The 26,428-nt window shown below is 32.3% G+C and overlaps 1 protein-coding gene across 1 annotated transcript in view; it reads right to left on the bottom strand.

The window, feature by feature from the left end:
• Positions 1-472: 472 nt before the first annotated feature.
• The window catches only part of LOC127875478 (hemicentin-1-like), a 62,935-nt gene continuing 36,979 nt past the window's right edge, over positions 473-26,428 (bottom strand). The window contains exons 4-21 of the mRNA XM_052420555.1: positions 22,923-23,101; positions 17,011-17,271; positions 15,110-15,367; positions 14,363-14,659; positions 13,837-14,121; positions 13,155-13,412; positions 12,647-12,931; positions 12,045-12,326; positions 11,423-11,758; positions 10,752-11,057; positions 9,940-10,035; positions 9,529-9,541; positions 9,297-9,343; positions 8,935-8,953; positions 7,532-7,585; positions 6,074-6,445; positions 5,647-5,692; positions 473-2,834 (exon numbers count right to left, since the gene is read on the bottom strand). Of these exons, the coding sequence (XP_052276515.1) occupies positions 5,662-5,692; positions 6,074-6,445; positions 7,532-7,585; positions 8,935-8,953; positions 9,297-9,343; positions 9,529-9,541; positions 9,940-10,035; positions 10,752-11,057; positions 11,423-11,758; positions 12,045-12,326; positions 12,647-12,931; positions 13,155-13,412; positions 13,837-14,121; positions 14,363-14,659; positions 15,110-15,367; positions 17,011-17,271; positions 22,923-22,971 (3,249 nt within the window). The 5' untranslated portion in view covers positions 22,972-23,101 and the 3' untranslated portion in view covers positions 473-2,834; positions 5,647-5,661. The remainder of the gene's footprint in view (positions 2,835-5,646; positions 5,693-6,073; positions 6,446-7,531; positions 7,586-8,934; positions 8,954-9,296; positions 9,344-9,528; positions 9,542-9,939; positions 10,036-10,751; positions 11,058-11,422; positions 11,759-12,044; positions 12,327-12,646; positions 12,932-13,154; positions 13,413-13,836; positions 14,122-14,362; positions 14,660-15,109; positions 15,368-17,010; positions 17,272-22,922; positions 23,102-26,428) is intronic.

Here is a 26,428-nt window from a genome sequence, read left to right as displayed (position 1 = left end):
TAGATGCAAACGCGCAGTTTTGTATTGTTAATTATAAATTTAGTATTCTAATGTTAACCCATGATTTATATTCGTTTTGCAACAAACTCAATCTCCTGATCGCTTGGTGCCAACTGTTTAATAAAGGCACAATAATAACAAGTACAGTTATTTTTTTCTATAAAATGCATTTTACCAAAAGCCGAAAGTAAAACTATACATCTATCGATAACGTTTTAAGTTGCATTACGAAAAGCTTCGTCCTAAGACAACAATGTCTGAAAAATAATAAAGAAAACTATATTCTGATATTCAAAATGCAGTTTACAAGATAAAAACTTAGATCTCGTGCATATCCATATCCTATATTTAAACATAGTTCGAAGGATATCAAGACAATCTTATTATTACGTTGTTATTGGTGCATGTCTGTTGTATGCTGTTTTCATGCTTTCCATCCGAAAACAAATTACACGACATACAAGGCGGAAATAGTATTTATTATCAAATTTAAAAAGATACGTATTGAAGAAAATCAGTAGCGTGCATATGAAAATACAGTATATTATACAACGATACACACATAACAAAATGAAGTGCGGACAAAACACTACCTGATGTATTAACATTCTTAAGCTCTTACATTAAACAATCATTAACATATTCTAACGTTAAACATCCAATAAAATGTTGTGTAACATGTCATTTATTATTCGACGCTGTCATTTTTTTAAATTTTATGCTTTTCATCCGACTTGAAGTTAACGTGTGTATACTATAATTACATACGTAAACATATTATATAGCATTCATGGATATCGCTTATCAACAATTCAACAATAAAAAGGATTAACATAAAACGGGGAATACTGAAATACGGTCTAATATTATACAATTTCCTGTTTAATAAACAAAAAAGCCTTATAATACTATTTATTTTAAAGCAGTAAAGACGTTTAATAAGTATAAACATGTACATAAATTACTTGACCAGATTACTTGTTGGTTTCACACATAAATACATATATTCTCTGTTATCTTAAACTACGCTCGATATATGCTCAAAATATGTACATAAACGTCATTTTCTCTCACAATTAATCAGTGTTATAGTCTTGAGTATTACTTAAAAACATTCATTTACAAGTAGCAATAATACAATAATATGCATTCACCAACTGTACTATTTCTTTTATTTTTCTAAAGGAACACATAAAATTAATAAAAAGCAAAGCCAAGGCAAATAACAATACATTTTATCAAAAAGAAAAATCAATACCCAACCTGTTGAGTTAATTTTAATTGAAAAATACTAAACGTTAGGCTAGTTCCATTTCTGTATTTAAGTTAACGCTTGAATTCAAAAGTTAGAAACACACAAAATCAATAAATGAATTATTAACACATGAGCTAAAAAGTTCACGATCAATACATAGAGACCTAAATTATAATACAGAAGCTTATATAGTTATCTCTCATTGTTCTCCTTTACGAACCGAATTGGAAATTCTATACTACAACAATCTTCGCAGCTTATTTAGTTGAATCAATCATATCCTAGTTCAAATTTTGTCAAGTGGGGGTCATATACAAAGTCACAAGGTCAAAAATTAGAACAATCTTGTAATCCTCAATTTTCATTTTACATCGTTATCAATAAAAGAAACAAGATATTGATGAAAATTGACCAGAATGTTTATCGTGAAAATATATAGGGCAAGTTCAAATCTATTTCGATGAGGTCAACACTATAAAAAATGTGACCAATTTACAAGTAAAATTAATGACTAACCTTGCTCAACGATTAATCGAAATCCAATCTTAAAAATAAAATGACAATACTAGGAGGATTTTGAATCTTAATATATGGGGTAAAAATATATCGCAAGGTCAATTCTTTGATAACAATTGCATTAGAAGCTTCATGTATTACTTAGTCAAACACTTGGGCAGAATGTTTATCTTTCTTAGATGTGGCCCAAATTTTAATCTGAGTAAATTAAAGTCAAATTCTGGCGCCGCTTATGCTTGGACTGGTAATGTAAAAGTGAGTAACACGTTACGGATAAGTGATTCTTTCAAATCTTATTAAAACATATTTTCGCAAATGGATATGAAGATGTGACAAATATCTGAAAAAATATCGTGTATTTTTGGCGATTCAAATTTGAGGACAAAAAAGTAACAAGTTTTAAAAGATGTTGAGTGCACTTATTGACTCTACAGTATTAAGTTCCCATATTGTTAAGAAGATGGTTATGTCACTACGGGTTTGGAATGATGAATTTCGTAAAATGTAATACGTTCGCAAATAGTTCAACAATATTTGAATGTCAATGCCCAAGAAAATTTAACATGGCATTATAATGTTACACGAAATGCATATGTTATATCACAAACGTCAATATAAATTAAAATTTAACTTCTAGATCTAATTCATGTATGACTCGATGAAATGGAAGTGCAAAGTTCTACAAAAGGGTATTTATTTACACTAGATATACAACGCTCAAACAAATCAAAATCAATTAATTAATGACAAGTTATGTCATTTGACAGCTCGTGTTTCGAAGTAAAAACACACACCGATCACATGATCGTTAGGAATCGTATTAATCGCTGTGTTTTTTTATAGAATGTATGAACATGAAAATCATCGGTCAAAGGGCAAAGTAAAATTGATGCACGGTTTAAGATCGATGCAGGTCACTGAATACATGTTTTACACCTACACGTATTAAATTGCTCAAGCGTTTTTTTTTAAGTTGATTTATTCATCCTCTTTCAAAAGGTGTTCTCGTAGTCCACTTCATCAGAACTTTTTGAGGATGGTTCGGTGGCTTGGTAATTAGGGGCTGCAATAGGCAAATGTAATATTGCACATGTAATGTTGTTCAAATATGGTGTCGTAGTATAGAATATCGGTGGAATGTATACAGACATCACTTGACTAGTTAGATGATTGGAACCTTGTCAATTTTAAATACGAATATGCCAATGAAAGAATAAACAAATCACTTTCAACGCTGATCTATGTTTTCTATGTTTTCAAAAACACGTAATAAACCTTAAATTGCTTTCTGTTTATGAGAATATTTACGCAGTCTTTCGGATTGTCTTCAATTTTTTAAACACCACTGTTCACAAATCTCTTTACTTAAAATGTAAAATCTTCTCTTAAAATTTTTTTTTAAAGGTCAACGGTCATGTTTATAACAAAAATTGCTATTTCATTGTTTAAAATATTCTTAGACGATTGAAATCATCACAATATTTGGAAAAAAACACATTATCCCACTAAAAACGATGAGTGTGCTGATTGGCTATTTCCATTACCCGCTCGGGTATTTCCTCCACCTGTTTTGGTGAGTAAGTAGACTCTTCCCAATGCGCATGACAAGGAAATGCGTCAATTGTTATTGCGCATTGGAGCTTGAAACATTTCGCTCAATGTCAACTGTGACTAGCAATATCGTGTTATTTTGGTATAGTGTTTCGTTACGTTTTATTGAAAGCTTTTGTTACAACTGATTTGTTGTAATGACAGTCGTAAATTGGCATGGTTCAGTGTGTAGCTTTCGAGTGCAAGTAACACACGGACGAAACTTCGAAATTCACACAAATATTTATGTATAAATATTACTAGAAATGTTTATATGATTCGTTTTTGTGCCTTTATTTAGTTTAAAAATAAGGATTATTTTCAGGATTCATTATTTTTAAAAGTATGTAAGCATGGCTTGGTAACTACAAAGTTATTTGAAACCTTCGCCTATTAGTAAGGAATAATTAAAACAGATATACAATGACAAATTTATTTCGACTTAAAAAAAAAATTAGACTATAACCTGGGTGACCAACAATATTCAAAGCGTCAAACATAGTATGTGTACTTGTCAGGATAATTTCTTCATCTTCTAAGAAATTATGAGAGACCCAATGTGTTGGTCAAAAACTATGTCAAACTATGTCAAATTACTTAAAACTAATATTCAAGCCAAATAATGTACTGTCTATCACACATACTTGTAACAGAAAACATTTTAAAAGGAAACTAGAATAATATTAACTATAATAGTAATAGTATATATAGTATTTGCTAATACCATGGGTATACGATGCGATATTCACAATAAAATATAAAATGCTTAGGGGTTTGTGCATTTATCATAATTATAAGTATTTAATAAACAATGAACAGCTAGGCATTTTGCAGTAATAATATGGGTTAAATATAAGGTCACAAAGAGAAGAGTTGCTTTCTTATTTTCTTAACTTTCATGAATATCTATGGCAACAAGACAATGACGATATCAAATTAACACCAGTTACCAGTGCTGTGTATTTTTCTGTACAAATCTGTCAATTGTGTCATGTAGTTTATGCATATTTGGGTGTTGAAGTGTATCTTATCACTTGATATATCTCAAGTTTATTATGTTCGACACAGTATGGTATCAGATAAGGGATAAGCTTTCCCATATTAAATAACATTTGCGTCCTAAATAGTAATCACTATTAGACCAGTGCCCCATCAAGGCCTAAGACACTCCGGCGCACCAAGGCAACACCCTGTCCTCTTAAACCTTCACCATGCCTTTGATTTGGTTTCATCACATTAATATTAAGATGGAAGTTGTATTTTGAGTTTCAATAAATTCATTCAGATTGTTGCCAGTATCAGTTAGGTATTTGATAATTATGAACCGTACAACGTAGCCATATTCAATGCGAGCGTACTGTAAAACTACAATCAAAGACATCAAAACTTATTTTGTTTTATTTCCAACATGTGCGGTAAAAATACTATGCAATTAAATATGTACCAACACGATGGTCATCATGAGCATCGACAAAGACTGCTCGCTGTCAGATTCAGACAAACTGACTGACATGCTCTAGACTCAGGCTCATATGTGCACGGTCCATTCAAAAACACTTCATAATTACGATCATCTTCCATTGTAATAAGTTTTTCTTACTGTAGTTGCGAGTAATATCACATCTGAAGCCCTAAAATGCCGGCATGTTATTTTAAGCGGATGAACTTGGGATGTTCGTACGTTTCTTCCGGTTGTAATGACATTGCAAGTAGCTTGGTATGTGTAAAAATTTGCGACTGTTTGATATTCGTTCTCGCTAATAACACAGTTATTGGATTGGAGTGAGATACGAATAATATGCAATTAGTTAAATGCAATTAACTCAATAAATACCAGTTTTTATGGGGGTTTTTAAAGCACGGTCTTTCCCATTTAAGCTTTTAACGGTTTATTTTTATTAAATAGTTGTTCAAACTATTTAAGGTAGCGGAATGTTTCTTATTGCATGCTTTTTTAGACAGACTTAAGCCGATTTCAATGTACAACTTGGTCTGGAAGTTTATCTGAAGTTGTTCATTAAACTGTGGTAAGAGGTAACAAAGAATGGCAGATCCAATATACGTATAATGCAAAGGTAAAACACGATCGGGCTGAAATATGTTCCTTATTTGATGAAAACTTCTGTTCAAAAACTTAATATCTACGAATGAACTACAGTGAAAACTCTCTATTCCGTACGCCAACTGGAACGGACCAAATGTTCGGTTTCCATACAGTGTCGGTTTACTTAGGATACAAGGCAAACTACAAAAGTGAATATGCATATCGCATGTTGTATACTTACTGCTTTTCCGTGAATCTACTGCAATGTCACGTAATCATATTCAAATCTGTAAGGAAAACATGTAAGTGTACTTAATAAAATGTACCTTAATGTACGTGTTAACATTTTAGAAAGTATTTCTATATAAGGCTTATGTAACTGCCTATTGATTTGTACCTCACATAAACTATATTTGAGTGTATATTCGAAGTTTTGCTCAAACAAGTTTTTAAAATGTTCTCCTATAATATATGTCCTTCATCCAAAAAACAACAAACCCATTACGTTATTCCAAATCATATATAAATAAACTTTCGAATTTAATACCGTCTGTGTTAGATTAATGAACATACCGTTAACATAATACTATAAACTCAACTATTACAAAGGATTGCACATTAATAAAAAGTACATCAGATACAACTTAATCCCAACATAAAGAACATACTCGTCAATATTCTTCGTCTTCTTTAGTTTAGTTTGACCCGGCGTTAGTCGGATGTTATCATAAATCTGATCAGCTGGTTTTCTGTGTGCGTCCATTGTGGAATCAACATCTTCTTCCTTGTCTATAGGTACGCTTTTCGCATACCACGCTGCAGAAGGGGTATTTGAAGACTTTTTCGGTACATTTATGTTGATACTCCCTTGTTCCAACGCTGTTTTGATAGACATTTGTGCTAAATCATACACGTGGTCATCCTCACTCATATCGTCATCATTTGGTTTACCCAATTGCTTAGCCACATTCATGTAGTCAGCTTCGTCGTTTGAATTGGCTTTGGCTTTGAAACATCGATTACTGTCAATAGACGCTTGTCTGTAAGGTCCAAATCGAATCGTTATATCAATGAAAAACATGTGATTGTAAGTTGTTTTTGAATATCTACATATATAAGTGCTGGTTTATAAATGCTCGTACTTTATATTTTCATCCCTTAACTAATTATACTATTATGTTGTAACTTTTGCTCTTTAAACAGACACCAGTGTCGTCGAAATAGTAAGCAGACCCGATTCCAATTTTTTTTATTGCACATTATTAAGAAACAAAGCATAAATCATGTATTTAAGCAAGTATATGTTTCATTTTTTAGAACTTGCTGAAGTATTGAATATCAAAATTGGACGTCGGTACTGAAAGCAAAGCGAGACTCCACGGTAAACGTTAAATCATATGAAGCTTTCCGGTTTGCAAGGGGTTTTGAGAAAATAACGGTGACGTTGGGTTTATATAGGGAGTATATATATTCGCCAACACGAATTCAATGAGCCTAATTCAGCGTTTTATAACCCTTGTACATGTATTTTGAACTCGGATTTATTCGTACTCATGTTTCATGAGTTCATTGATGGGATCAACCCTTTATAGATACGATACGGTTTAATCCGAAATACTCGTTTTCTGTACGATAGCTACTGTGTTCATAGTTACTTGTGCGGAGTTAACGTTAGCGAGCTATGATTTATTGTAAAAGTTCAACTACGGTCTAGATATAACTATATGGCCGGTGGCTTTTTAAACTTATTAGACATATGTCTCTTCATCATCGATTTGTACACATGCAGATAAGTAAATATAAAACCATCAATATAGCAATAAAAGTATTAATGTTACCGGTGAAGCATAGCGAAATATAATTATATAAAAGGGCCAATTTCACAATATGTTGAATATAACAGTATCCACTGGCCATGAAAACAAAGAAACATACGTTAAACATTGCACATTTACGCCGACGTCAAAACCTGCTGATAATGGTTTACACTGTATAACATTTTTATACACAAAAAATATTGAAATCCATATACGATACAGTGCGTTTTTACATTTTACAACTTTGTTTAGAGGTTGGGCTTAAACACCTCACTGATAAAAACAATACAAAAATGAAAAAATAGATACATTTCAGTTGCATTGGTATTCATGTAGATGTTTTCGGATGAACACTCCGTATATCTAAAAAATCAAACAAATAACTGTATAAGTGCAGTGCGGAATGCTTACATTATGAGAAAAACAAACCACGTTCACATTAAGATCTTGTTACGAGACATGTGTATAAGAATACAGTATTTATACGACTCTTACTATATAAAGTTACAAAATTGTTTTGTCTATAAGCTCATTTGCAGCTTTCGCCCAACCCACTCCGAATAAGAAGATTTCACTCACCTCCAACTCGCCTACTGTGTCTTTATTTATAGGAAATTGAACATAACAGAAGAAAACAAATAGTGTATTTAAGACTGAAACATATATAGATCATATAAAAATAAATACACGAAATAAGGCTAACATATGCGTGCGTCAAAATAACCAAAAAAACGTGTAAAGGTAAAAGTATGTTTTTCAATTATATGCACTTTTTTACCATTTTAATGACTTTAAGTAAGTGAGAATGTCTTGATTTAAATAGAAGGCTTGCATTGAGTAAACACCGTTTTATGAATGTCTACAATCCGAAATCGATTTTAAAGATTATATGCGGTTATATATGTTAACACAATTTTGATAAAAATGGTATCTTATCATGAAGCTTTATATTATCGGCTTAAGTTTAAATGCTTTAAAACAGACATTTACACGATGCGCACATGCAAATTACTGCCAATAAGGGCTTCTCGTAAACGGCTTTACCTGCTATCAAATCGAGATGACAGTCTGACTATTCGTAAAAAAATAGCCATCAGTTGCCCATCTATCCTTACAAGTTAGAACTTTCATTTAGAGATCCTGAGAAAATAGTTTTTGAAGATCAGGTCTTAAAGCAGATAGGCTTCTTCCAGTAAGGGGTTTCGGCTTCATGATGTTTCTTAATCAACACATCATGCTTCAAAAATACATTCTACTTAGTTCTTGGGATAATCTGAGCCATTGAACAATCCCATCTTAAATGTTTCATAGCTACACAAATTCACAGCGCAGAGTTATAACAACCATTGCCAATCAAAAAGTAAATAAAACCAACTAACCGTGAGTAGTATGATCTTATTTAACCTAAGATCATGGTTAAATAAATACGTTTATAATACATATAACAAAAACATCAACATTAATTGAAGATGTTATAGGCGTCTTCGTGCGATTTTTTACATAATATCACATAATCATAAACTTGTAATAAATGTGTGCTGCACAAATGCAATAAAGCAATATTAATTTGTGCTAACGAAAAATATTCAAACAAAATTATCTAAATTTTTATTTTAAGAAAGTTTTTATTAACTTTGGTACTGCAATCATGACAAAAAAAAAGGTCAAAAAATACATTTTAAACATGGAGAACTTATGAAAGACACACTTACACATTTCCCTCTGCATGTCCTGAAATGAAAGGATATTAATTTATTAATGACAGACAATAAACAAGCTTTTTTAAGACTACCATATAGTTAGATTTCGAATTATTCACTAGTTAAATATATTTGGTTTTTCCCTTTTGTTTAATAAAATAATAACGTTCTTGCGTTGTCGTTTACAATGAACTTGTGTTTTTGAGATCATCTTTCCTACACATTCGAATGTGTTAAAAAACTTAAAATAATCCGAGAATTTCGGGGTCATTCATGTATACATTTGTAATTTACCACATACAATCGTTTCATAAATGCCAGCTTTCCAAATAAATAATTATTGAATATCAATAGATCGCATTATGTCGTTTTACCTTGCCATTTCGGCTCTTCTAGAATGTTTGTAAACGTAACAGTTTGTCTGAAACAAACAGCAACACTAAATTATACAGCAAAAAAGTGCTTTAACTACTTGCATTTTATGCTGCTTAATCTATTAAGCTTTAGTTAGGCGTTAATTACTTAATGTGTCTTTATATTTCCATTGAAGATATTAAATTTAATATAAATTTATAATAAGATCGATAGCATATAACAGTTACTTACGGTGGCTTCTTATCTGCAATTACAAAGATGTCAATAGCTTGTTAAGAAAAATATGCGATCTCATAGATCATAAAAATAAGTGTTTTTATTATACTTATCATTATTATAATTATTATTATTATAGTTATTATTATTTTAATTATTATTATTATTATTATTATTATTATTATTATTATTATTATTATTGTTATAATTTTTATTATTATTATTATTTAAGTAGTTTTCCACAGCACAAATGGCAATATTTTGAACTGCCCTTTCGACCTGGGGAAAAACAATTCTCAAATATCAATAAAATATATGTATAATGATAGCATGTTTAATTATAATATGGTATAATGAACAATTTCTTCATTGTCAAGCTTAAATTCTTTAAAACACTATTTGCTATGCTAGTATTGTGTAACGTACCGCGCTTCTTTTTCAAGTACACAGCGCACATAATCACCAAGATCAGAACGACGCCTGCAGTGCCGCCTGTTACACTACCAACGACCATTCCAACATCTAGATCCATAGCAGACAAAAGTTAATATCCAAACAAATTATTTAACCCTCTACTCTTTTCCAACTTCAAGATACTTGTATACTTTGTTTTCTACTTTAAGTTTTAATAACATGCCTTAACACTATAGTTTGAGACTGTGGAAAAACATATCTGAGGTAAATTAATAAAAACGATAAAAAGTTAAGCCCACCTGGGTTCGAATCGGGATTCATTTGACTGAAAAAAATCACCCAATGCCTTTTCAACTAGACCATTGCCAGTCCAAATTATGAATTAGTTTTGCGTGTGTTACCTTTTTATTATTTTATCAACTTCAAAAGCTACTTTATCATAGCCAAACGGGTTTTAGGTTTAAATTAGTTGTGTTATTTTCGGACCTTGCGTTTTGATGTTGTGTTTTATATACGAAAAAAAAGATAAATACAATGCCAATATCCCAGCCTGTGAAAATGTCCCTTTATAATAGCAATACACGTATACAAAAATAATATAATTATGCGTTAGCAAATATGACAGCAGCGCATCAATTGTGCATATAATATTAAACAATTTGTTATGAATACAACAAAAGCATTCAACATTAGGAGATTACTTAGTGCATTCAGTTTAATAGCCGTGTTTGGAGGTTGTTTTGTTTTATTAAAAGGCTTGGAATTAAAACATTCGACGAGCATGGTGGCGATTAAAAATAACACGAACGTGGGTGATTACATACGTAGAAATGTTGCGATTTGGACCAAAGCCGAGTACTCGCTATGACCATACACGTTGAAGGCATAGACTCTGAACTCGTAGTCGGTAACTTGCGAAAGGTCAGTTACCGTCATCGCCACAACGACATGCTTCTTCTTGCCAGCGTTAGCTACCGAGCCGTTCGCCCATAAAGAGTTGCTGTTCACTCGCCGGTACTGCAGGACGAGTGTTTGATCCCCGCCATTGAAAAAGCCGGATTCGACGGAAAACGTAACGCTATTGTACGTTGTCGATTGTTGCTCGAAACGCGCCGGTGAGTCGGGTGGTCCTGATTGTGTTCAAATAAATATTCAAGACAAGTGCCATTATCTCATTTCATGTAAGACAGTTGTAAAATACGTATTCGTTAACTATGTCAAGGACATTTAGTTAGATAGAAAAACAAAATAGGTTTTCATTACAAAAAGCAAAAAGCAAGCATGTCTCAAACAGATAAAAAAAACTGAAAAATACATTTAGTGGACAAAAGCTGTTTTAATAATATATACTGCTTTGAAAACAACTAAATTAACTAGTCTTATCCAGACGAATCAATGTAAGACTATACATGTTTGTGTTTTTATGATGATTTTTTGTTAGAAAACAAAGTATTTTAGACAGTTTAAACAAAACAAATACAAATACTCAAACTACCTTGTGGGAAAAGAGCGAAATGTGCTGTTGTTGTACCAACGGCATTTGTGAAGGTCACAATACAATGCCCGAAGATCTCTTCTTGCGTCGCATTGATTACCACTGACAGCGTTTGTATCTCGCTTGTTATTTGCAGGTTGTGAAAAAACACCAAGCCGGTACCGTTCTCTAAGTTAACAGTTATATTGTCTGAGGCACTCATTATACGATCTCCCATCTTGATGACAATGCCGGTTCTCGGGACGGCTGGGAAGGCGTAGACAGGAATGGTGACGTTCAGTGGGTCGCCTTTTGATACGTTATACGTTCTAATGTGTTCCAACAAAATTGGGACGTCTAGAATAAAACATAAATCTACTAATTAGAGACACTACGAACCGTTTAATAAACATACGCTTCTTTATAATGCATCTTTAACTAGGTACAAAACGTATTTAAATGTTCACTATATCAGTTTTACAACTTCTATAAATTATTTCTGCTGTTATGTGTGTTGTGATCGTGTAACTCTGTTGCGATCACTCTACACGTATACTTGCTGAATAAAGCAATTCGAAAGATAGTCAATAACATTAGTCGCAAATCAATCTATCAATACAACTATATGTTTTCTAGGGTGTACCTTTTATCACCACTTCCAACGTGTAACTATGTTTTATTGCGCCATTTTTGAGAATTCCATTTTCTACTGTACACGTGTAAGTTCCTTTGTCTTGGTAACTACGTTCCTTAAGCACTGCATAACGTGACCTGCCTGTTCCCGACTGAAAACTGATGTTTCTGATCGGAGAGCCTAATATGCGGAATTCAAGGGCGTGGAAAGTATTATTGTCGGGATTTCCTTCGGCTGTACATGTGAACTTCTTTTCGCCTTCGTCCCAATGTAGCGTCACATCAGGTGCGTCTAAATGGACACAAACATAATACATCCAGACAAAATTAGTTTTTGGTATAGTCCAACTCTTGCAAGGTCTAACATAACATGTAGTTATTATATAGAGTGATGATGATTTCTTCTATTGATGTTGAAAACAAGAAATTCCCCCTGCCGTGTTATTTGCGAAAAATAAACTACCGCATGTAATGGGATGTATTTAGTTCTGTAACTATAATGACTATCGTATGTAATCAAGCGCCATTATATTGTTCATATGCAATAATAATATCGAATCATATAACATGCTCCATTTGTTTTCATAGAAATACCAAACAGGCCAAACTTACAAAGTACGTCAAGTGTCATAGTGTCGTTTGCAGTTTTTAAAGTGTGCATATTTGTGCCCGTACATACAAATATACCAGCCTCTTGACGATTGACTGTATGCGTGGATTCAAAAAGCGAAAGTGACGTTACATTTTGAGATGGTGAAGTTAAGCCGGATGAATGTGTCCATTTCAAATTGCAGTCCTTAAAACAGCTCCGTATTGTGCATACCAAATGTATACTGTAGCCTTCTACGACTTGAATGGTTGATTGTGTAGGCGCAATGTCCACAGTATCAGGTCCATCTGGTACATAGAACCAAGACATAGAGGTGAGATCAATGGTGCAATATAAATAATGTTGAATTTATATTTCAAAATAAATAGGTTATTAACAACAATTTGTTATTGCAATTGCATGCTTTAAATATTATACATTATATACATATAATTATTATTCATAACTAAACAAGGCCTTGAATCTTTTTTGTTGTTTAAATTAAAGAGACAATTAACAAAAACAACCTACAATGAACGATAAGATCCAGCTGTTTAGTCCTAAATCCCACTGCATTGGAAACGTTACAAGTGTACGATCCTGCGTAGTATCGACTGACCGGTGTGCTAAAAAGCGTTGTGGTAAGAATTTGAGTTGAACCGTTGAACCATTGTACAGTGCAGCTTGGGTTACATACGGGGTTAGAACAAATGATGGCGGTGGGAGGCGATGTGTTCTCAGTCACTGCCAATGGGCTACTGACAGATATGGTGGCTGACGATGGGCCATCTGAAAGAAAGCGTTCACTTTAAACGTCAATTTTGTGCGTTTGCAGATAAGATTTGGACAAATTTTGGATGTGCATATTAACAAAAGTTACCGAAACTTAATAAGCAAAACAGCATCAACAACATAAACCAGATAATCATCATGGTCATATTTCCCGCCAGTTTTTCTGTTGTAATCTTTGTAATTTTTAATAGTCATCTTCCTAATGTATTATTACGCGTTTGATCAGTTAAACATGTTCACATTAAACTCATTTATACCATTTTAAATACTATTAGGGTCATTCTCTTGGTATACAAATATATTTTGCGCTCGTATGACTATTCTTATAAACATCCGCATATATATTTTTCAGGATATAATATTTACATAAACATTCTTCGTTACTTTTCATAACAATAGCGTTAAGAAAGAACACACTTACACTGCACGTCAAGAGCCATGCTGTTGTTTACTATTTTGAAACTGTTTCTGTTTGTGCCAATACAAACGTATGTACCAGACATTTGGCGATCAATTTTGTACATAGAGCTAAAAAGCGGAAGTGACGTTACGCTTTGAGATGGTACAAAGATGCTGGATGAACGCGTCCATTGCATAATGCAATCCTTAAAACAGTTCCTAATTGTGCATATCACACTTATACTTTGGCCTTCAACGACACGAATGGTTGCATCTGTTGGCGTTATTTCCACGGCATCGGGACCATCTAATACATAAAGGAATGGTATATATGTGAAACTCAGCAGGTAATCTAATAGTGATTAAAATCAAAATACCACTTTTGACGTCCTGTGTATGGTATTACTAATCGACGTAATGTATTTGGTTATATTACAATTACGTATATAAATTGAATGTAGAAATTATAAAATTGTATGTTTTTCAAGGCAAAGGTTACGTTTTATTTCGTTCGAGCGAGACGGTAAATTATATATAAATAATCTTACAAAGCACGGTCAAGTTCAGGGTTTTCTCCCTTTTTATCTCAATGAAGCTTTCCAAGTTCTTGGCCGTACACCTGTATATGTTTGTGTCGTTTCTAGTAACAGATCTATTGAACAGTAACAGATCAATTCTTCCACCTCTTACGCTTTTTTCCTGACTGACAATATTATTCAGCGTCCATTGCACGCGGCAAGACGGAAAGTAGTCCCATACGCTGCATATTATGTTCTGAGCACTGGCGCCTTCCACTAAGGTCTGATTTTCTTCGGAGGGAGTAATGGACATTTCCGACGGTCCGTCTTAACACAAGCAAGAAGATTATATTTATTTATAAAACATATTTGTTTAATTATATTTAATTATATCGATTATTTCATAACAATCGACATAACACAACATTAAAGCTAAAATATATGACTCCTACCTCAATGTTATAAGCTCCAAAATAAGTTAAAGATATAAATGTTCCAACCACAACTTGTTTTCAAATATTTATATTCGTTTACACGCATTTTTATTATTTACTGACTGGATCATGAGCCCACGCATTATATTGCCTGACACATTATACGCTCAAAAGGATTGATTAAATATACCTCGACTAAAATTATAGTTTGTTTGAAAAGTAGTCTTGAAAATATGCCTACGTTATTGCTATAACAGGCTTAAACATAAAATGAATAATAAATTAATAAACAAAGCATTGCATGTTTAGCCCCAAAGGAACATTCAACAAGTTAACAACTTACAGTTGACGATAAGATTCAGCTGTACAGTCCAAAATCCAACTGCATTAGAAACATTACACGTGTAAAATCCTGCGAAGTATCGACGGACTGCTGTGCTAAAAAGCGTTGTGCTAAGTATTTGGGTTGAACCGTTGAACCATTTGACATTGCAGCTGGGGTTGCAGACGGGGCTTGAACAAGTGATGGCAGTAGGGGGTGATGTGTTCTCAGTCAATGTCCATGGGCTACTGACTGATATGTTAGCTGACGATGGACCATCTGTAACAGAGCGGTAATTTGACATTTAAGCAATCACGTTAATCACTTCTTTTAACAAAATGAAACAGAAACAAATATGTTAAATGGGTATGTTAACTTAATAGCCAGCATAAAATACTGCAAGGGCGTGTGTGGTGTATAGTGCCGAACTTAAAGGTGAGGTTCTTACAAGATTATTTTTCGTACAATGATCATATAAACTGTCATGTTCTTTTAAATTAGTTTTGTTATGTTATTCACATTTTGATATATAAAATTAGTTTTCTTATGTTATTTATATATTATGTCGTATAAACAAAAAACACATTTACAAACAATAAAAATTGAAAAATAATAACACCTACATTGTAAAATGGATATTTTTTATACGAGAAGTTATTTCCGTTCGTTTAAATATTCTTCCATTCAATAAAAGTTGTTGTCGGCTCTGATGTTACATGTTCGACTTTGTTTTTTTTTCTCGTTTTTTTTCGTGTTGGCGTGTTGTCAATTTGGGCTCTTTAAACCCGTTAACACATCAACACGAATGAACGACAAATGTCATATTTATTGCGTTTGCTCGTACATTTGTCGTTCTTGCTTGTCCGCGTTTTCGGAGCCCTTCAAACCCGCGTGACACATCAGAATCACCAACATGATATGAATTAATAAGTGTAAACTGGGTTGTGTTTGTGCCACCGATTTGTAGTTCTGGTGTGCTTATGAATAAGCGGGTTTAAACGCCGCCAACACAAAAGAACGAAATTGTCGTAACCGTAACACATTGGTGACTTGCTGTCGTGTTGGTTCTCTTCAAACGCGCTAGGACTTTAAAGTGATGTGGTGGAAGTCAGCCACAATCAAATATTCAAGTGAACGTCTATCTTTTAAAACTCGCATAAAAAATTATGAACGTGAAATAAAAAAGATACTTAGTTGATGGTAGCAATTAGAATCAAGATAAGTAGAAGGTAAATACTCAAAATAGACTTATACAATGTTAAAATAGCGTTTTTAATTATTCGGAAAAAAACGAAAAAATAAGATGTTGGAAAATACTGAAGATCTGTTTCGATATTGATTCATACGACACATGGACACATTTCTGTTTCTGCAACAAAATGTCCGTATCGACCTAGACATAGGGACAAAAGTAATATGCCGTTATTAAGTTCTTGAAACAAAACATTTGAACGCTACATACAATTGTTAAATCTATTTGTTTAATTCATTCTCCTCGATTTACTGTGTTTTTCAATGTATGAAATTTTTTAGTGTAAAATCGTTTTAGCCACTTAAAGATAAATAGAGTGACTTTACATGATTCAGTTTATAACAAAAATCGAATACATTCATATTATTGTGTTAAAGGCACACTAGTGAGGGAATTCAACGTTTCAGTTTACCAACACCAAAATATCAGATTCGTTATCTGATTTGCTATGCAGTTGTATTATGGTTTAAACATTGTTCAATTAGTTCAATCTAAATTGTTGTTAAGTTTTTTAGATAGATGCAAAAACTCGCGAAAAGCATCGTTAAGACTGCAATAGTGTGCACTGATCACAACCCAAACCGTATCTTGTGTCAACATCATTAATTTTCCTCTTATAGTTCTTTATTATTTCTCTTCACGATGCATTCAACAAACTGATGTAACTTACACTGTACGTTCATTGTGGTTGATCTAATAGTGTAGGATAACCCATTGACGGCGGTGACATGGCAATACAATGTCGCCGCATTCCAGTCCCGTGTTATATTTGTTAACGTTATGTTTTGTTTATCTGTGTATCCGGATATCGCTTCCGATGCAGACCATCTGTAGTAACACGAGGAAGTGGAGCATGTTGACAGTTGGCAACCAAGAGTTATGCTGCTGTTTTCATTCACCGGCCGATTGCCAATTATCGAAACAGATGGACCTGAAATAGACATGGTTATTATAATTATTGAAAAATCTTCATAAACAGCGTGTCTTTAAATGAATTGCACAATATTGTGTGATCTAGACGTATGACAAATTATGCATTGCTTGATTTTAAGTCGACTTGCATTTATAGTTCTTGATTCCATAACGTGATGTTAATTATTTTAAGTTAAGTCATTGAATTATAAAAAAGACAATTTCTCTCTGACCTTATTTTTGTTGTTCGTTGACATTGTCAAATCATCGCCAGACCTCAAAACCTAACCATAACAATCTGTATTTTACTGGTTAGATATATTCATGTAGACACAATACACTAACGAATTAGTCTAAAAGCACAAAACAAGTTTTATCAAATATGCATTTGTGTTTTCTAATAGCCGTTCATAAAATGAGAAATCAATATCAAGTTCATCGGATTGTATGCATAAGTTAGTGTACGAACAAACATTATTGTATTGTACAATGCAATTTTCGCATCATCGTTTAAGTTAAGTATTTGGTGAATTATATAACAGTTTAATTGAGTTTTAACACTTTCCAATTAACAGTCCACTCAATATTAAAAGCCACTACTTAAGGAATATTTACGGAGCATGGATGGATTTTCGAATTGTATAATATAAAATGAATAAGGTTTTCACATTACTTACAAAGCACAACTTAAAAAAAGCTGTATAAGTATCTTAATTTAATGTAAAGAGTTTAATTTTTTTTCGTGTGGAGTACTTTGACGAATGCATAACATGTTTTATTGGTAAAATGACAAGAGTAAATAAACTTTAGCATCCCCGTACTGTACGTATGTCAAAGTATCTACACACTATTAATAAAATGAATTCAACACTTTATAAGTTAGGTCATTTGAGTAACAAAAGTTTGCTGAAACATGTCTGAATATGAAAATTACTTATAAAATATGAACACATTTCCAAATTGCGATCCTTTATATATAATTTTTCTAATTAAGTATTATAGCAATAATCCTTTTTATACGATTAAGCCATATATTTGCAACATAATTCATAACTTTTTTCATAATCGTTTCACAAAGTATCAGGCTCATTACATATATTATACCTTATATTATTTTGCTACTATTTGCATTTATTTACATACAGGGTCCGTCGTTAAATTTAATTTACAGAATTTTAGCGGCCCTCTAGATCCTCTAGATCCGGTCATTATTTTGTGATATTAACCGCTTAATACTAGTGGTTAAAAACTTAAGTAGCAAACTTTAAAACTCAAATATTTCCCGAGTTGTCTAGTCGGTTGTCAGTTTGCCATTCTTTCATAAGAATATTTTTTTTTTGTAAATAATTTAATAATAGTTTATGATATTGTTATATTTAATATAAAAAAAACTCTAAAATGAGCGGTTAATTATATGGAATAGTACAGTCCACAAAGGGGCGAGCATCCTCGCATTTAATTTACTTTCCTGTATACCTTATTTGCTATTTGATGGCTAAAAGGCTAGGCGCAATAATTAATAAAAAATGCATTTCTTATGAAATTGTGCCAACTTACACTGAGTTCCGATGCCTTCTCAGAATCATTGTATTTGAATTATATTTTAGATGATCCAGAACTAATAAGGATACGGAACCCCTTGAATGACTGTATTATATATCAGGATATCTATATTAACATTACTATTTAAACCTAATGTATTTGGGGGAAGTTCCAAACAAACGTTACGATTATGTTTATTTAAACTAATCATATTAAATTAGAAATAATTGTATTATTATGTTCTAACACAGCCAGTTGCAGTACAACATTTAAGTAAAGTCTATATTATGTATTGGAAGAATACAGAACAAAAATAATAATACGCGTGTGTATGTGTAACAGTTGAACTATAATGAATACAATTATATAGTAAAGTGTATACACATGTATATATATATTGTGTACTACATAAATCCAAATTGACCTGGAAGCACAAATATGATAAATGCATATACTTATGCTATGCATGTCACTGTATTTAATAAATTGTGTTTGGAAATTCCACGCATACAAAGCGAATATAATTAGGTTATAATCCACCTAATATTTGCAATTTACTCTTCTCTCAGTTTAAGAGCGATTGGTTTCTGGTCCCCTGACGGGACATGGTACAGCGGAAATAATCTGGTTTGATATAAGTAATATAAACAACACGAAATTACAGTTCAACCTTCAAACTTGATTTAAATCACTGTAAAAGTAAAATTGTGTTTTCATAGAATGTTTATATAGATTGGAATGTTCACTGGATATTTCGGGTTTATGGGTTCCGTTCGGAGCAAACCAGCAAAATATAAACGAATGTAAGTTAATATGTAATTTTTCTTCTGCTGCTCTCTGTCTTATAGTTTGGAGCTTGCTAAAAAATGCCACCTAAATCTTAATTAAATGTAATCGAATTTTTCGAATTTGCTTAAATCTTTATAGTCGAAATTTCAGCCGTAGACTTTCTGAATTGACCGACCTATTAAGTAATACCGATGCTCAATTCGTAGATCTAAATGGAGTTTGAATGGATTCAAGATGTACCGGATATGGGTTATTTTCCTTTTCTTCTGTACCGCCAATTTGAGGCTGAAATTGCGTTTGCTTGTTCGTCGTTTAAATAAATAAGATAAATATTTAAACAAAGTAGTAAAGCAAAACTTTCAATCTTGGAGGCATACAGTAATTTTAACGGCGTTTTCTTCTTATTTTTCCATGAACATCGTGTCACTGTTTCTCATTCACATCGGGCCAGGTAGCTTCAAATAATGCATGACGCATGTCCAGCCGGGATAATTATATGCGGCTTCATGTTAAAGAAGAACAATATACATGGCTGTAGGATGCTATAACATGGTCATTTTCTGTAACAATTGGGCAAACTTGTTTGGAACTGTTTTGAGTACAAATGGAATTGCATTATCAGTTAATATCCTAGTGCCATATTATGCTCATTGAGGTTGGCTGAAATATTTGGATACTTAACGCAATTTGTCTTCGTTCTGTTAGGACGCTATCCGTGTATAAAGATCTACGTTCGAAAGCTATTTATTTTAGCTCGTTTGAATAGAAAACCGAAGGCTTATTTGAAACACTCTTGAGTCCGTTTCCAGGGACTAGAACCAGTACTTGGTGTTTATGGGGTAAATCTAAAGAACGCTCCCACAGTTGGGATCAAACCCTGACCTCCCGATCGCAAGGCGGTCACCATATCCACTACACCAATGCGATCTAATCTTCATATTCAACATTCCATACAATACACACACTAGACTGCCAGCGTTACGACACTATTTGCACCGACCCGTCCAAATACAGATATGTATTTTCATTATTTCTGCACTTAATAATCAAACAATTTTTAGTAAATGATAAAGTCAATAAGTCAATCGTGAAACATTTGACAACTTATCATGATTTAATGTAACATGTGTTTTACATGTAAGATCCCATAAGTAAACGAGGTTCCAAGCTTTACAATAAACAATTACATAAAAATAATGAAATAAACTGCGCCGCAGTAAAAAAAATTCATAACAATGCAGAAAAGACTCTTAAGATCACACATACGTTTATTTGTCTTATTTTATACAAACATCTCGGAGTACACTTTTGTATCCATCATTTAAATTGTTTTACATCCAACCATGTATAAAATGTTTGTAATATGCGTAAATTTAGTCTGAAACACTACAAAAATAAGTGAAGAAAGAAAATGCAGAGAAACAATAATTTAAATTACCGTGGTTAACGTATTTTAGCATTTTTTATTTTGTTGTTTTGCTCTGGTCAGCGAACAATGAAGCCATTAACTCCTTTATTCGATACACGTTCCCAACCAATGTGATGGTGTCTTAGTAAAAGTAAATTTCCCTTCTACAAAAACATTTGCATGCGAAACTAAGAAATAACACAAATTCACAATATTGCTAAACACGCTAGTGTTAATATACCAAGAACATTAACAACTTATATAGACCATTTTTAAAATCACTTAAGAAACAAATGGACGAATAATGTCATTATTGCTAAATTGCTTCATTCAAATTCTGTTTTAGCTTATAATACAAGTCTTGCACTGAATGGATAATATAATTCGTTCAACGAGTGACTTTCTTGCGTTTTCAAGACGATTAGGCGAAAAGCAGTAAAAGTAACGACAAAAAATATATATGCTAATAACTTAACAAAATATTGCTTGTAAATTTCAAAAATAGGTCCGTTTGAAGAACTCGAGATATTCCATTTTAACGAAGTATTACCCATGCATTATTATATGAAGTCAACTATTATTATTTTGAACAGATAGGAGAAAGTCAGTTTAGATACTTTTTATAAATGGTTAAAATTAACTCCTGTTTATGCTTATAAAATCAAACTGTGATTTGTCTTCTAGAAAATACTGATTTCTTGACATAAACATGCCGTTATTATGTTGAACATGTTAGCCCGATAATTGATGAAGATGTGACTCATATAAATGGGGAAAAACATCGCAAAGTACATTAACAAACATACCACGAATTTACATACAGGCGAACTGCTTTCAACAATTTTAATTCCTACTAAACGTTCAAACATAATTCTGTCGGTTTAACAAATAAAGAGGGAAAATTTTAGTAATTTGATCATCAAACTTGCTCATATATTAAAACCTCAAATATACTCGTCAAGTGAAATTATTACATCAAATATGATCATCAAGTGAGAATATATAGTATTTAAACTGTTGGGATTGGTGAGTGGTAATAAAAGTAGTCATAACTGACATTCATATACGTAAATACCTTGCACACTTCAATGTGGGCAAAATTGTGATATTTTGTGTTAAACATTTGTTTAAAAAATTAGTTTACAATATATCGAAAGGTTATATGAAATATGATTTGTATCATTAAAATAAAGTCGACAATTTTTTGTTTGGACCTTTTTCATTTACATTTGCAAAAAATATGTGCATAACGTGTAACATTTATCTTGTTTGTAATTTGTTTTGGGTTTAAAATAGCATTGTTTAACTTAACGGTATATGAATAGTCGGACAATTACGTTTACGTTTAGTTTAAATACACGTACATCGACATATAATCAGAATGCACTATTTGTGCAAAATGAAAGAAGTTGTTAGTCTTTTGAATGAGATAAAAATACGTGTCATTAAATAAAAAAAACAGTGATGGCATTAGGAGAATCTAACTTCAACATCATATTAATCATTGGTGGTATTATCTGCTATGGTCTAAGCAACAAATTTAGGATTTCCTATCAGCATCGGTCCACCATTTTCATAAGACTAAACAATCATATAAATACAAAGTCTTTAGTTTATTTGTGATGGACAGAAAACAGTGTTCGAAAAATAAAATTAAAATATAAACATCAGCTACGTAGATGTATTGTTGAATAGAACTGTTGTTGTCAGTTTGCATTCAATTTATTCATTTGCAGTTATTTTTTCGGGATAAAATTTTACATTTAGCTCTATAAAATAGTCACAAATCAATAAAATAGGCAATTGAGGAAAATAATTAATATTGTAAAAGTGAGTGGTTCCAAGTGTTTTTTTTTATATAAACAAAATCACTCTTTAATGTGTGTGATGGATAAAGAACACATAATGATAATATATTGCAGAATGCTCACTAAAGTTACAATCCACTCCGACATCTTCGCTATGACGACAGTCGTGCATGCCCCTGTTATTGGCCTGGCAGTTGAACAAATTCGACTCGTTACCATTACCCTCCACGTTATTCAGCCATATAGGACCGGTGCCCTGTCCATAAGCGGCCAAATGCTGGACTTCAAACGTCAACAGGTTCCTATCAAGAGAGCAGTCATTTAGATAAGAAATTATATCAAACAAACATTCAGTGTTGAATAATTAGTGAAGACCATTGCAATGTTTCAAGATAGCATGTATGTAATTGAAAATTTGAACAAATCTTGTTCTGAATTACCAGTGCATTGTTTGTGGGATTGTGCTCATTTTGATGACGTAAAGAGAAACAAAGACAACATGTTATATAAGCGTTTTTCTGTTACTTTTCAATGTGTTTAGAAATGATCGATACAAATAATGAAATTTCAGAATCTTTGTTAGGTGACCAATTCGCATTCTATCAACAACTTTTACAACAGAACAACAATACAAAACATATATAAGATCAAGACTAGGATCACCCACTTGGAATGTTTATTGCAAAGCAGTTGGAACTCAAATCGGCTAGCCGATAATCGGACTTAACATCAGAATCAATTACGAGCAAATCGCTTGCTTAAATCGATCTTAGTGAATTGTACCTATAAAGACTAAATATGAAGTCAAATGAAATATATAAATTGGCATTTCCGGCAGTCTGAATTAATATTCAATCATAAATTATTTCCTTCTTCCAATTGTAAAAATGTGTATGGCCAGTTGGATAATAAGATATCCAACGAATGGGCCTGCAGAGTAAGTTCTTGTTCGAGGAGATGGCACGGGCGATGGGGGCGAGCTCATATGAAACAGATCGCATCACACTTTTGTTTTAGGGCAATAACGTTCATGTTTGACAGTTGTTATTTGCATGTCAAGATTTAGATTGTATAGGTACATTTTATGCACGAATGCACTTACTTCACATCCATTTGATTGGTGATGTTCACCAAATACAGTACTATAGGGAAATACTATGACAATACTATTATAAAATGTTTTGCGTGTAATATATAATATAAAATTCAATATTTCTAATTGTCGATCGAATTGGAAGGTAAAAATGTTTTGATACTGCCAGATGCCCAAAAAATAAGCAAATGTAGTGGCCGCAAAAAAAGTCAAAGATGGTGCAATTGATATACATGGTTAAGTAAAAAACGTTATATCTGTGCCAATTTAATAAAACATATGGTATGATAATGATCCCACGAAAATGAACTTACATTTTTAATATTTTGTACTAACTTACAGGTACACATTCGCACGAATAGTAATACAACCATTATTAAATTTCTTGTTTTGTGTTGAAATGTATTATTAATAAATAATCGAAATTCAAAACACAAGTTTTGTTGTGATTTGAATTTCTAAATTAATCAGAAACATGATAATACTTGAGCGGTCTCAATGGCATGGGGTATAATAATTGCAATTAATATTTTTACAGCATATGCATAAAGTAGTTGGGGTAAAATCACTACATTACTTAAAAATGCGCAAGACGTCGGACCTCGGACATTTTAGGTTCGGTAAAATTTGGTGAGGTTTGATAAATTTAAAAAGTTATTGAATCCCATGTCCGGTAAGATTTTTTTTTCTTTCGCAGGAGTTTCCTGTATAATGTCAAATATTGTCAGTGATCAATTCAGATGCTTTGAACGAATATCAAAAATCAATTATTGTTTAACTAAATTAACTTTCAAAATTACGTTATGAGAATGGGTATATTACAGTATCCATGGTATCAAGGCTTCAGTCACAGACATGTTTAAAGCCGCAACTTCACAGATGTTGGCACACATATATAAATCGTGTAGGAAAAACGATTTGCAATCTAGATTTGCAATCTAAAAAATATCATGTTCGTATCGATTGCATGCAATAAAGCATCGCTAAACATATGATAACAAAACAAATACTACCAGACAAAAATATTTTTGGTGAGAGCCTTTTACAAATAGAAGACCTTTCGGTATGTAATTGGATAATTGTAATTTTTAAAAATGCGAATTGTATTCCCATGTGTAATGAAACACACGATTAAATAGTAAAATGACGTTATAAATTCGCTTTTATTCACGTATATTCATATAAGTTAAAAGGTGTCGAAAAGTCTATTGAACATATACAAATAAATTGAAAATAAATCTTAGCCAGAATCGCATTGAAACCGGTTCCTTTGCATGAAATTTGGATGTTTAAACCGAGACCCAAATGCCATTGTGACTGTCAACAGCTGGTTATTTCAAACTTAGTGTTTGTAAGAAATGGAAGTGCACCTCATTGGTTAGTTTTAACAAAGTTTTATTTAACAACAAAACTAAACGAATTGTCAACGAATATCTAAATGAAAAGCGCGTTGATAAACATCGAAATTTACTGAAAAGAATGCATTAAACAAACTTAACCTAGGAGTTTGAAACTTGTACTAAACAATATGTAAGGAATTTCGACCATGTGTAAGCCATGGTTTTTCAGTTACATATATTTAATGTTGTGTCATCTTCGCATTATGTGATGCAGTTCGCAGTTATGAATACAGCCTTATTTTCATCTTTTAAGGCCATCTTCTCAAATTAGTATGGTAATATCCATATATTTGTTAGAAAACCTGTTATTGGATAACCAAAAAACAAGGTTCTTTTTATAAAAAAATCGTGAAGCTTCCTCCTAGAACAAAAAGAAAATATATCTCCCAGTTGGTGGCAGATTGACATTTGCTCGCTATATTTTAATAAAATGTATCATACACAAATCATCTTTTTTTAATTAAGAAGATTATTTCTACTTAATGCAATGCTACCAAAGGACGTTATGCGCCTGATTAATGAACGAGAGATTACAGCAAATATGACTGAATTGTTAACCAACTTAAATAATTAAAGAAGGATATAACTTGAATGTATTTTTCCCTGTATTTTTTTGCGTATAAACGGCTGTACGAAGTACAGACATATAAGTTCCTAATTCAATGCTTTTTTAATGCTTGTAAAATAATTCCTAATCTCGACTATCATTCTTTAACGTTGTATTGCAAGTTGTTCTCATATAAATTATACGAAGGCAAAGCATTTACTTATTTATTTGGTACATATCTTCTTATCAAACATGTGGATAAAACTGAATTTGAGTAAACTTTAAAATATGTGCTTTTTGGTTTTTTATACTGAATTTCTGTCATCGTTTCGTAGTCGATCATTGTTTGAATAGTGCGTGGACATTTTTATTTACTTTCATGTGTGTTGTCTTAAAATGTTATAGTTATGTTAACATGATTAACATCCTAACCATTGTACATACATTTAAACGTAAAAACGTTCGTAGCAATTAGATTGTATTGCGAAGCTATAAGCTTTGTAAATGTTTATTTACACGTTAATGTTTTGTGAATAAATATGTGCCAAGTTGGCAGTTTGGGCTTATGCTAGTTTTTTTATTTAGCGTT

This window comes from Dreissena polymorpha, chromosome 3 (genome assembly GCF_020536995.1).
Source record: "Dreissena polymorpha isolate Duluth1 chromosome 3, UMN_Dpol_1.0, whole genome shotgun sequence".
In the NCBI taxonomy this organism is placed as follows: domain Eukaryota; kingdom Metazoa; phylum Mollusca; class Bivalvia; order Myida; family Dreissenidae; genus Dreissena; species Dreissena polymorpha.
This window is presented reverse-complemented; position numbering and strand designations above follow the sequence as displayed.